This window comes from Anomaloglossus baeobatrachus, chromosome 3, assembly GCF_048569485.1.
Source record: "Anomaloglossus baeobatrachus isolate aAnoBae1 chromosome 3, aAnoBae1.hap1, whole genome shotgun sequence".
NCBI classification, from domain to species: Eukaryota; Metazoa; Chordata; class Amphibia; order Anura; family Aromobatidae; genus Anomaloglossus; species Anomaloglossus baeobatrachus.
The window spans coordinates 385,896,072-385,910,103 of NC_134355.1; the positions used below are offsets into that span (position 1 = coordinate 385,896,072).

Sequence of the window (14,032 nt, forward strand, 5' to 3'; positions counted from 1 at the left end):
AGTTGCTTCCCACCCTTTGATGTGGACTTACGTGGTGAGCCCACATTTTTCCCTGCGCATTTCGGTTGATCTGCCGACATATGCAGCTAACAGGAGTGGGTGGATCGGAGATCCACCTGTGCCTTGTAACCCCTTAACGCTGTGAAACTCTGACAGCGCAATCTAATACTCTCCAGTGGGGATCGTGCTTTTCTCTGCTGCCATCGGCAGCTCTGGGACGTGATAAGGGTAATGAAAGACCCAGTGTCCAGAAGTCCCTGACCCTGGATGTCACCAACCTTGACTGGTTGGATGTGGTGATGGAGATTGGCATGTGTAGGGTGGCCAGCCCGCCTTAGGGGTACTTTACATGCTGCGACATCGCAGGCCGATGCTGCGATGCCGAGCGCGATAGTACCCACCCCCGTCGCAGCAGCGATTTCCTTGTGATAGCTGCCGTAACGAACATTATCGCTACGGTAGCTTCACATGGACTCACCTGTCCTGCGACCGTCGCTCTAGCCGGCGACCCGCCTCCTTGTTAAGGGGGCGGGTCGTGCGGCGTCATAGCGACGTCACACGCCAGGCGGCCAATCGGAGTGGAGGGGCGGAGATGAGTGGGATGTAAACCTCCCGCCCATCTCCTTCCTTCCGCATATCCTACGGAAGCCACAGTGACGCCGGTAGGAGATGTTCCTCGCTCCTGCGGCTTCACACACAGCGATGTGTGCTGCCGCAGGAGCGAGGAACAACATCGGACTGTCGCGTCAGCGTAATCATGGATTACACCGACGCTGCACCGATGATACGATTACGACGCTTTTGCGCTCGTTAATCGTATCATCTAGGCTTTACACACTACGATGTCGCATGCGATGCCGGAAGTGCGTCATTTTCAATTTGACCCCACCGACATCGCACCTGCGATGTCGTAGTGTGCAAAGCCCGCCTTAGGGTGTGAACAGATTATGTCACTTCCTCTGCTGCTGGTGTATATGTACCGCCCCGCTCTCAGCAGCCAAGCTGCTTGGATCCGGACCTTCTGTGGGTGGCTCGAGGGTCTCCGGACCCGGGGCTCTCTCGGTCACTTCAATCAAAAAGGGGGGGTTATAGTGGTGGATGTAGGATGTATATGTACGGGCTGAGCCGTATTAAGTTCGTGACGCCACCCACGGTATGTGGTGAGGTTGGACACTTCCTCTGCAGTTACGGGGCACCCGGGGGAGATGTTATGCAGCAAGTTGTTAACCCCTCCGTGGGCAGGGATGGTGGCCCCGGGACCCGTTGGGGTTTGGTGCAGGGAGATGGGCGACCACAGGGTGCTAGTGTACTTCACTATTGAAGGAAACACACGAGTCTCTGGTTAACCAAGGTGATGGTGATCGGTGCCCGCAGCTGGCTGCGTTCTGGTCCCCGACCCGGCTGGTGCTCTCTGTCTTTCTCCTGCACCTTTGTAAAATGGTGGACTGCCTGTGCTTGCAACTTCAGGAGTCCGCTCCTGGCTGGATGTGGCCTAAGGAGCCCTTGCCCACAGACGCTGGCCCGTGGGATCTCTGAGCCCTGACGGCGGCCTTCTATCCCCCTCGGTGGGCTGTTGTCTTCTAATAGGGACTTTGGGTGGGACAGGACCTCTAGTCCTGGCTTCAATCGGTTAATTAACCGGTTCCAGTCGCTTCTGGTCCCGGCTTCAGGGTCCGAGTACCCCATGTGTGCTCCAGTTTCCAAGTCGATTCCCCGGGTCGGTACCGGCGGGCTACTACCCCGTCCCGGTCCACCTCGGTTCCACCAAGCCATCTTCCCGGCTCCTGCAGACGGAGACCGCCATCTGCCTCCTAACCAATGGCACCAGGGCTCCTACCCTGGCGCCGTTCAATTTGGGGTATTCGCCTCTGCTGGAGTTGGACACAGCTCCAGCCCACACTCCTCTCCAACTTGAACTCTAACACTTCACTCTAGACTAACTGTTTTCCCGCCCCGGGCTGTCTAGACTCCTTGGTGGGAGTCTTCCAACCGCCTGGTTCAGCCCCCTGGTGTGTCTACCCAGCCCTGAGGGTGGTGACTAGGGTTTTAAAGGTTGGCTGCTGTCACCTGTGAGGGAACGGTGTTGTGCAGGGGCCTATTTGTGACTACCTGGCCCGGCCAGGGCATCACACTCCCCCTTGGTTAAACACAGACCGTCCATGGACTGTCCAACCACCACCGGTTTATTTTGTAACTGCAAAAGGGGATAAAAGGGGATAAATCATTTACAAGCATAATAACATATTTACATTCATGGATACTTTGGTTTCTTCCCTTAGCGGGAGGCATTTTACTTTAACGTTGCATAAAACATTTTTATTAACCGGGACGGGAGGGGACCATGTCCTTTTCACCTTAGCCCACCCAAACAGACCTAGCCCTGGTGCCACCGCTAAGCACTGGTGTGCACCCCTTTTCCCCAGTCTAGGAAATGGGTTCGGGTCCGGGTGGTGCCCACACAGGGTAATAAGTTCCTTACCCAGCAGTCTCTCACAGAGGTCCCACATCCAGGGGACCCCTGACCCGGAGGGTAGTCACCGGTTTCCATGGTGATGGGACCTCGGTCTACTCTGCCGCAGGCCCTTCCTCCAACCAGCCTCTCCGGAGACTGCGGCATGATGAAAAAGGGTGGTCTGTTATAACATTTAACTTCACTGCTGGTACAGCTTCCTCTGGCAACTGTCCCTCAGACCACCACAGGGCAGCACAGGTCCCCAATGCCACCATCATTCACGGGTGACACTGTCCATAAAGACCCCATCTTCCACTGCCTGCAGTGCGGGTACGATTGCTCCTCCAAACCGGACTCCGTAAACGGAACTGTCCTCACTCCAACTCAACTTCTTGTCGTCCTCCACCGGGGGCTCCGACCCCTGATGGCGCCCTCTGAGGCTCCGACCGCAGTGGTGTTCAACAAGTCGTACAAGATCCTCCTTTTTTTCCACCCATGTGCTGGATGGCATCTCCCGGGGAACTTGGAGACGTTCAACAAAGGTCAGGCAGTCAGTATAACAGGAGTGGGTCCTTTACTTAAAAACTTTTCAACTTCAAACTTTTAAACTTATAGCGAGCTCCCTCAAAACCAGTCATTCTCAGGGCATGCACCGGCAAGGTGCCCAGGCTGTCTGCAGTATCCACAGATCGGTATTATCACACTCCTAGCGGCAATCGGGGTTTCATCCTCTGAGATGGACTCCGTATCACCCTTGGAGCCGCTGTCATCCGTCTCCAAGCTAGGCATCATTCCTGTTGCGGCCAAGCGGACTGTCGGAGCCGACATCCTTCCCATGGTAGGTGAGTCACCGCCAGCTGCTACACGGGGAGTCACTACCGGAGTCTCGGGGTCCACCTCTCCTGCGACCGAAGCGAGAGCCACCACATTCCTGTCGCCAGGCGCATCTGCAGGTGCGGCCGCTCCAGCGGCCGGCACCACTCTGCCGTCGGGGTTAGGCACAGACATCTTCCCGCTTCTCACCCCTGGTCCTCCTCCGGCACCCCTCTTTTAGGCCGGTAAGTTTTGTTTTTCGACTTCCGGCCTTGCTTTCTGGCCGTGTTCCCAGGGGGCAGGGCTTTGGCTTTCACGCCCTTTTCTCGGGGAAGAAGACTCTGGGAGGGAATCTTCGTGCCAAAAAATGGCAGCAAGATGGCGGTTTCTGGAATTTCTGCAACGGATCACCACTGACTTCAACACAAGGCGCACTTCCACAAGGTAAGTGGATGGGTATCTATCCTGTTCGTAGCGCCAGAAATCGAGGTGTACCACCCCGCTCTCAGCAGCCGAGCTGCTCGTATCCGGACCTTCTGTGGGTGGCCAGGGTGTCACATATACCATGGGTAGCATCCCTCTGACCCTAATGGCTCATCACGGCAGACGATGACCGTCTGTGTCAGAACAGGGTAGAGGCAATGGGCCCCAGCCCTAGAGACGATGTTTGGCCATGTGTCCAAGGCACATACGCGTATAACAGCACCGTGGATTGGGCAAATCATGGGCCCTACTAGTAAACGTTTGTATTGGTGGGGCTTCTGCTGGGTAGCAGGATAATCCTACTTGAGTGGCTGTAGGCTACTCAAGTCCCTGGTTGAGGGGGTCTCCAAGGATCAGTTGGCATATTGGGTCTTCAGCAGAATTGATTGGCTATAACTTTATCGGCTGTCGGGCTCCTCTGGGATGTTGGGCTTCTGGTCGGCTACCCACTCTCGTATTTCTAGGGCCATCATCTCCATAAGTTGCTTGAGCATGATTATAGAACTAACAGAGTTAAATAGATGGGTAGAGTGCTCAAAAAGGGACTAACATGTAATCTCAACCCTATTTTAAAATGTGCAATTTTTATTAATATTCATTAAAATGTACCCACAAACAGACACACAAACATATAAATGAGAATGGATCACGATATCCTTGTAAATAACCAAGGAGTTTTATATACATACTCACTTTAGGAAAGGGAAGGGAAACTAATATAGCCCTATAAGGGTAGTGTATCCCTACCTAACAACGGAGGGTATGACACCATAAGTTACCAGGCGCCCCCGTTCCACGTCGGCTCTCCCTCTCCCTGACCCTGATATAGTGATGGGATGGAAAGCCCTATAGTGGTGCTTGCACAGTACAATATATATGAGTTCCCAAATGGTAATACTCTTCCCTGTATTGTTTTCCTTAGATCAAGAAGGTATCAATTTACTGATCTACAACCAGGAATTCCTGTTCATGATACTAGCACTGTACAAGACGTATAGACTTCTATTCCTAATAAATTATCTTTATGCAAGGTAGTGATCCATAAGAGTTATTTACAACCACATATGTTACAGGGTGGTATGCCCCACAAGTATATTACAGTCACCTAGAGTCATATCACAAGAAGCTCAGATAATCTCCCCATTATACCCCAGGAGCTGAAAGAAAAAAGGGATACAGACACCCCTGAAAATTACTGCAAAATAGAAAAGGTTGCTCCAATCATATTCTATATAACATAGTATTACAGCCATGGATTGTTATTGAACAGGACCCGCTGCCGTCTCCCCTTAGCCTCCTGATGAACCTCTAAACAGAGAACAATAGAGAAGGGGTTTATGCCGCGCTATTCATCAGGAAGGAGGACAGAAAGATGATCAATGTTCCTTTATTGTAGCTTGTGTCTACGCGTTTCAGGAGCTCTGCTCCCTTCTTCAGGACATACAGCACAAAAAAAGCATATCTGCAGTTGATCCAAGGATCCCAGCATAAATATAACACAGAAAAAAAGAAAAAAATGTCAAGCCACGCCCCCAAATAAAAAAATTGGCGGGTTGGAATGACGCACATAGCAGCAAACACATTTTCATGTATAAAAAGCAGAAGAATCAGGAACGAACAGTTGGTAACAGTATAAAAACATGCTATAAAATGTTTGAGCAAGATTTTTTTACACAATTAAAAAAGGAAGAAATCTAAAAATAAAGACTTTATGATAGATTAAAATATTGTATGTGTTCTACTTTGCTCAGGAACCTACAACTTTATGGGGTTAATGTGTGAAAGTCGGGACTCGAATTGAGTGTGCCACTGGAGAATTACAGGGCAGTGTTAGCCAAAAAACTCCCCCATGGTAAATCATTAACCTCATGGATCTATTGGATTTATCCACACATGAGGACTATATCCCCTTACCTGATACACAAAGTGTTAACCCTGGGGTCGAACCCATAAAAACGGTCATTATTGACAACACCAAAAAGAACAATATGTGTGTACCTTTTTTATCCCTTGGAAGGTTTCAAATTCAGAACCCCATACAAAGTCCCATAACGAACTACCTAACCCCAAGGGGGGGAGGAAGAAAAAACCCTACAGAGGAAACCGAGCAGGTGGTAGGGTCCAACAAAAAAAGAAAAGAAAAACTGACACCCTCAAGCCATATTAGAGGTATTTTCAATCTTTCCAGTCACGATCTCACAAAAAACGAACTTAAGGTCCTAAATAAAGGATTATTCTTTTGTCCAGATTTTTGTCTGATGAGTTTGAATTATATTTGGACGTACAGAGGTTCATAAGAAAAATCACGTTAACCTGACATTTTCAAATGCACAAGTCTGAGACTTCAGAAAAAAGAGGTAGTTTAGATAAATTTTTACATACTGACCTCAGACTTAACTCAAAATTTTACCCTTTAAACAGTAAGGAACATCATATAAAAACGTTTAGTGACCTAGTATTAGAGGATATAAAGAAAATAAAATCTAACAAAAAATCGGGTCTGCATAATCTGACCATTGATGAGCATAGTGCAATAAAAACCTTTAAAGAGAACCATAACCTTATCATCAGACCTGCAGATAAGGGTGGGGGAGTAGTCCTGCAGGACAAGGAGGCGTATATCAGAGAAGCCCTTAGAGATTTATCTAACACTATCCATTATGAGGTTTCTGATCAGGGAAGTTATAATAAAGCCATTACTGAGTATCAAACACTCCTACAGGAGGCTATCAAAAATGACATACTTAATGATAATGAAAAAAGTTTTTAGAAAATAAAAATCCGAAAATGGCATTCTACTACCATCTCCCCAAGGTTCATAAAGACCCCATTAACCCTCCAGGTAGACCCATCATATCCGGAATAGATTCCCTGACTGTAAAACTAGCAGCCTATATTGATAAAATTATGGGCATTCACGTCACTAGGCTCAAAAGCTATCTCCGCGACTCTGTACATCTTATACAATTCATCAGAGAGATCCCCTGGGGGGATTCTTATGTATTTATTACCCTAGATGTCTCTGCATTGTATACAAATATTTCACATGAACTGGGACTAGAATGTTTTAAACAATTTTTATTAATTGATGATAGGCTACCTACACAGCAAAAAAAGTTCATTTTAAAAGGAATGCAATTTATTTTAACCAATAATTATTTTACTTTTATGGATACTATATATCACCAGAGATGCGGGACCGCAATGGGCTCGAAAGTAGCACCGACATTCGCAAATCTGTTTATGGGGTTATTTGAGCAATTTTTCATTTATAATTCTTCTTTTTCTAAACATATCATCCTGTATAAGAGGTACATTGATGACCTGATATTAATATGGGACAACAGTAAAAATAATGCCCCAGATTTTATAAAACATCTGGACAACAACAATTGGGGTCTGACTTTCTCATCGGTAGTGCAGAAAGACCAAATAGATTTTCTAGATCTGGCTCTGATGCATCACGAGGGGGAGATCGTTACCAAAACCTTTTTCAAAAAAGTGGACTGTAATGGGTATATTCAATTCTCCAGTGGCCACTACAAAAAATGGCTCACTAACATACCCAGCAATCAATATAAAAGAATTAGGAGGAATTGCACCACTGATGAGGATTTTCATGAACAAGCCAACATCATGAAAAACAGATTTATAGAAAAGGAATACCTTATGTCACTCATTAAGAAGGCTTTTAAGGATGCTAAACTGCTCAAACAAGCAGATTTAATTAGACCCAGTAGAAAGCCCACTATAACCAACAATAAGGATTTCTCTTCAAATTTCCTTACCACCTTTAATAGAGAGAGTGACCGCATAAGGGAAATCATTTCTAGACAATGGGGTATACTTCTAAATGACCCTTTTTTAAAAGGGAATTATTCCTGAAAAACCAGGGATCACTTTCAGGAGAGCCCCAAACCTAAAGAGTATCATAGCCCCAAGTAGAGCAAAAGCTCTCACAATAAGGGGTAAAATACACAATTCTAATATGGATGCAGGTTCCTTTAAATGTTTTGTGAGGAATTGCTTATGTTGTAAATCAATTTCACACAATAGATCCAGTTTTAAATCCTCCTCAGGGGAGGACTTGTTTCCTATTAAAGTCCACCTCACATGCCAATCAACATTTGTCATCTATTTAATTGAATGTGAGTGCGGAAAATTATATGTGGGAAGAACGGTGCAGGAACTGCATAATCGGATGAATTCCCACAGGCACAACATTAAAATTGGTTTTATGTTACATGGGCTATCTAGGCATACCACAGTTAAACATACAAAAAAGGCCAAAATTAAGGTCAACCCTATCGACTATATTCCTCCTCAGATACATAATCGAGTGGAAGCCTTAAACAGAAAAGAGACCTACTGGATTTACAAGCTTAACACCTTGAAACCAGTGGGTCTCAATGAGGTCACTGATTTGTTTCACTAAGTGATCCCTTATTAATGCCTTCAGTTCCCTGGTCCCCTTTTTTAAAATTATGAGTGTATAATTTTAAAAGTTGAATGCTATTTTTCAACAGACTGCCATATATCCATGGTTCTTAAATCTCTTTTTGTGCTTTTTTCGTTACTACATTTACTTGTTGATTAATAGACCAAAATAGTTTCCATACGGAATGTGTTGAGGTGATATACGGGGGTATAGAATTCAGAGCTACGGCCCCCCTCCTCTTTGCTTGCATGCCTGTTGTCCTGTGCCACGTACACTGCCGCCCAGATAACAGACAGCCCGCTGTTCTGTGTTTATTGTGTAGCTGCCTGATATTTTAACACGATTTCAGATCCTACTGGCTGAATCCCTGTCAATAGTATCACCTCACATATGCGGTGCTTTCTAGGAAATCAGACCTATTGTCTCTGATGGCTTGGATATAGCTCACGGAGACAAGCCTAGGTCCTGCACTCGCTTCCACGCTGTACCATTATTGTAATCTGAACTCGGTTCACCCCTGGTTCAGATAAGGTTCACGGAGCCAAGTTTTACACTTGGACCCTGTCACCCGTTTGATGTAAATTCCCGTTTTTCCATTACTTATTTTTACTTCCCACTGAGGGTGAATCTCTGAGTGATTTTTAACTGAAGATTTACTGAAAAAAAGTCATTTAAATTTCTTCCCTATTTTGTTAATGATTTACCATGGGGGAGTTTTTTTGGCTAACACTGCCCTGTAATTCTCCAGTGGCACACACAATTCGAGTCCCGACTTTCACACATTAACCCCATAAAGTTGTAGGTTCCTGAGCAAAGTAGAACACATACAATATTTTAATCTATCATAAAGTCTTTATTTTTAAATTTCTTCCTTTTTTGATTGTGTAAAAAAATCTTGCTCAAACATTTTATAGCATGTTTTTGTACTGTTACCAACTGTTCGTTCCTGATTCTTCTGCTTTTTATACATGAAAATGTGTTTGCTGCTATGTGCGTCATTCCAACCCGCCAATTTTTTTATTTGGGGGCGTGGCTTGACATTTTTTTCTTTTTTCTGTGTTATATTTATGCTGGGATCCTTGGATCAACTGCAGATATGCTTTTTTGTGCTGTATGTCCTGAAGAAGGGAGCAGAGCTCCTGAAACGCGTAGACACAAGCTACAATAAAGGAACATTGATCATCTTTCTGTCCTCCTTCCTGATGAATAGCGCGGCATAAACCCCTTTTCTATTGTTCTCTGTTATCAACCACGGGGGCTGCAGCAGATTTCATCTCAACAACATAAGCTTTCATAGGAGTTGTGACTGTCAAAACTCCGTGAGGTGAGTGCATTTCCTTTTATTTTCACCTGATATATACCGGGTAAGACCCTATTGCGCTTTTTCTCTCCACAGTTTTATCTCGTGATGAACCTCTAAAGGGAGAGGAGAAACGCGTTGAGGCCTGGCAGGCCTGGATTCCTGCTTCTCAGGGAAGTAATTCATCTTTTCTCCCTGTTATACTATATTATATAGAATATGATTGGAGCAACCTTTTCTATTTTGCAGTAATTTGCAGGGGTGTCTGTATCCCATTTTTCTTTCAGCTCCTGGGGTATAATGGGGAGATTATCTGAGCTCCTTGTGATATGACTCGAGGTGACTGTAATATACTTGTGGGGTATACCACCCTGTAACATATGTGGTTGTAAATAACTCTTATGGATCACTACCTTGCATAAAGATAATGTATTAGGAATAGAAGTCTACACGACTTGTACAGTGCTAGTATCATGAATAGGAATTCCGGGTTGTAGATCAGTAAATTGATACCTTCTTGATCTAAGGAAAACAATACAGGGAAGAGTATTACCATTTGGGAACTCATATATATTGTACTGTGCAAGCACCACTATAGGGCTTTCCATCCCATCCCTATATCAGGGTCAGGGAGAGGGAAAGCCGACGTGGAACGGGGGCGCCCGGTAACTTATGGTGTCATACCCTCCGTTGTTAGGTAGGGATACACTACCCTTATAGGGCTATATTAGTTTCCCTTCCCTTTCCTAAAGTGAGTGTGTATATAAAACTCCTTGGTTATTTACAAGGATATCGTGATCCATTCTCATTTATATGTTTGTGTGTCTGTTTGTGGGTACATTTTAATGAATATTAATAAAAATTGCACATTTTAAAATAGGGTTGAGATTACATGTTAGTCCCTTTTTGAGCATGATTATATCCCAGAGAGCAGCAACGAAGTGGGAGAGTGGGCAGCCTGACCATTTAGCTAGTGGCTGCTCCCATTCTCCTATTCCTTCTATCACCATTTTTAATCACCAGCTTCTGGTCCTCATAGACTTATATGGGGACTGGCATCCGGCCCAGAACTGGATTTTATATAATATAACATATATTTAATATAGTTATTGACTACTCGGTAGATACATTACATCTGCTTAAAGCAGATCTGTCATCACATTGCACAGCACAAATTGTATACAAAATTAACTAGATATCTTAGACCTAATGAGCTTAGTGTACTTATTATGAAAAGTCATGTAAGAATAACTGCATAATCCTGTTATTAAAATTACTATTTTTAAGAATATAGCTTTAAAGTAAAAGAAATGAAGAGTCTTTGCTCAATCTTGATCAATTAGTCTGCCTGACAGCTGCAGCTTGTTCCGAGCTAAGTGATATTTCAGCAACAGGGAAGAGGGGACACTCAGGAGCTATTAATTCGACTGGGCGGAAAGAATGATAAAATGTAAATTTACAACCACTAAATTTCACATATTTCAAGATAAGCACACTAGTCTCATCAGGTCTTCGAAATCTACTTATTAATGTATATAGTTTGTATTGTGAAATCTGGTCAAAGGACTACTTTAAATAGTTATATAGGAAAATGTGTAACATCTAGCATAACATTAGTACTTTAATGTATCACCTTTGCTCTTTTGTTACCTTTTTGGAACAATCCTTCTCCTTGTATCAATGTAACATTGTCCATTAGGATTTCCGCTTCAACCTTTACTACAGGCGGACTTGATGGAAGTAGATCAATTCCTATAATAACATTTTTTCCTGGACGAATATCTAAAGGGGTGGTCATCAGAAATGTTGGCCTACAATAACAAACACCAAACAAAAGAGTATTAATATTAAACAGAATCTGAAACATCATTATTAATGTATTAGCAATCTAGCATTAGTGACCAAGATGTGTCCAAGGAGCGATAATACGGATTATCATGGTTCCAAATGTAAAGATATCAACAGGGACCCCTGCCTACAAAATTAAATTTATATTACTGGTATTTTAAATTTAAGCCTGCTATTCCTGGAACCCGTCATAGTTTATACATCTCTTGTGTTTTATATTGAAGCCTGCTATACCTGGAACTCCCAGAGTTTATGTTCCACTGGTGTTTTATTTTGAAGCCTGCTATACCTGAAATCCCCCCATAGTTTATGACCCTATTGTGATTCATATTGAAGCCTGCTGTACCTGGAACCCCCTATAGTTTATGCCCCTCTTGTGTTTTATATTGAAGCCTGCTATACCTGGAACCCCCCATAATTTATGCCCCTCTCGTGTTTTATATTGAAGCCTGCTATACCTGGAACCCCCCATAGTTTATGCCCCTCTCATGTTTTATATTGAAGAATGCTATACCTGGAATCCCCCCATAGTTTATGCACCTCTCGTGTTTCATATTGAAGCCTGCTATACGCGGAACCCCCCATAGTTTATGCCCCTCTCATGTTTTATATTGAAGAATGCTATACCTGGAACCCCCCCATAGTTTATGCACCTCTCATGTTTCATATTGAAGCCTGCTATACCTGGAACCCCCAATAGTGTATGATTCTCTCGTGTTTTATATGGAAGCCTGCTATACTTGGAACCCCCCATAGTTTATGCCACTCTGGTGTTTTATATTTAAGCGTGCTATACTTGGAACCCCTCATAGTTTATGCTCCTCTCATGTTTTATATGGAAGCCTGCTATACCTGGAAGCCACCATAGTTATGCCCCTCTGGTGTTTTATATTGAAGCCTGCTACTGTATACCTGGAACCACCCTTATAGTTTATCCACCTCTGATATTTTATACTGAAGCCTGCTATACCTGGAACTCCCCATAGTTTATGCCCCTCCCGTGTTTCATATTGAAGCCTGCTATACGCGGAAGCCCCCCTAGTTTATGCCCCTCTCATGTTTCATATTGAAGCCTGCTATACCTGGAACCCCCAATAGTGTATGCTCCTCTCGTGTTTTATATGGAAGCCTGCTATACCTGGAACCCCCCATAGTTTATGCCCCTCTGGTATTTTATATTTAAGCGTGCTATACTTGGAACCCCTCATAGTTTATGCTCCTCTCATGTTTTATATGGAAGCCTGCTATACCTGGAACCCCCCATAGTTTATGCCCCTCTGGTGTTTTATATTTAAGCGTGCTATACTTGGAACCCCTCATAGTTTATGCTCCTCTCATGTTTTATATGGAAGCCTGCTATACCTGGAAGCCACCATAGTTATGCCCCTCTGGTGTTTTATATTGAAGCCTGCTACTGTATACCTGGAACCCCCCTCATAGTTTATCCACCTCTGGAGTTTTATATTGAAGCCTGCTATACCTGGAACCACAATAGTTTATGCCCCTCTCGTGTTTCATATTGAAGCCTGCTGTACCTGGAACCCCCCATAGTTTATGCCCCTGTCATGTTTCATATTGAAGCCTGCTATACCTGGAACCCCCAATAGTGTATGCTCCTCTGGTGTTTTATATGGAAGCCTGCTATACTTGGAACCCCTCATAGTTTATGCTCCTCTTATGTTTTATATGGAAGCCTGCTATACCTGGAACCCCCCATAGTTTATGCCACTCTGGTGTTTTATATTTAAGCGTGCTATACTTGGAACCCCTCATAGTTTATGCTCCTCTCATGTTTTATATGGAAGCCTGCTATGACTGGAAGCCACCATAGTTATGCCCCTCTGGTGTTTTATATTGAAGCCTGCTACTGTATACCTGGAACCACCCTCATAGTTTATCCACCTCTGATATTTTATACTGAAGCCTGCTATACCTGGAACTCCCCATAGTTTATGCCCCTCTCGTGTTTCATATTAAAGCCTGCTATACGCGGAAGCCCCCATAGTTTATGCCCTTCTCATGTTTCATATTGAAGCCTGCTATACCTGGAACCCCCGTAGTTTATGCCCCTCTCATGTTTCATATTGAAGCCTGCTATACCTGGAACCCCCAATAGTGTATGCTCCTCTCGTGTTTTATATGGAAGCCTGCTATACCTGGAACCCCCAATAGTTTATGCTCCTCTCATGTTTTATATGGAAGCCTGCTATACCTGGAAGCCACCATAGTTTATGCCACTCTGGTGTTTTATATTGAAGCCTGCTACTGTATACCTGGAACCCCCCTAATAGTTTATCCACCTCTGGTATTTTATACTGAAGCCTGCTATACCTGGTACTACCAATAATTTACAGTATGTCCTTCTGGTGTCTTATTCTGAAGCCCACTATTCTGAAGCCCACTATAACTGGAAGACCCCATAGTTTATGCCCTTCTGGTGATTTATATGGAAGCCCGCTATAACTGGAATCCCCCATAATTTATGCCCTTCTCGTGTTTTATATTGAAGCCTGTTATACCTGGAACCTCCAATAATTTACAGTATGTCCCTCTGGTGTCTTATTCTGAAGCCCACTATTCTGAAGCCCACTATAACTGGAAGCCCCCATAGTTTATGCCCTTCTGGTGATTTATATGGAAGCCCGCTATAACTGGAATCCCCCATAATTTATGCCCTTCTCTTGTTTTATATTGAAGC

The 14,032-nt window shown here is 44.2% G+C and overlaps 1 protein-coding gene across 1 annotated transcript in view; it reads right to left on the minus strand.

Annotated features, from left to right (window-relative positions):
• The window catches only part of LOC142296516 (CD109 antigen-like), a 474,860-nt gene that overhangs the window by 394,430 nt on the left and 66,398 nt on the right, over positions 1-14,032 (minus strand). The window contains exon 2 of the mRNA XM_075340204.1: positions 11,137-11,297. Coding sequence (XP_075196319.1) covers positions 11,137-11,297 — 161 coding nt within the window. The remainder of the gene's footprint in view (positions 1-11,136; positions 11,298-14,032) is intronic.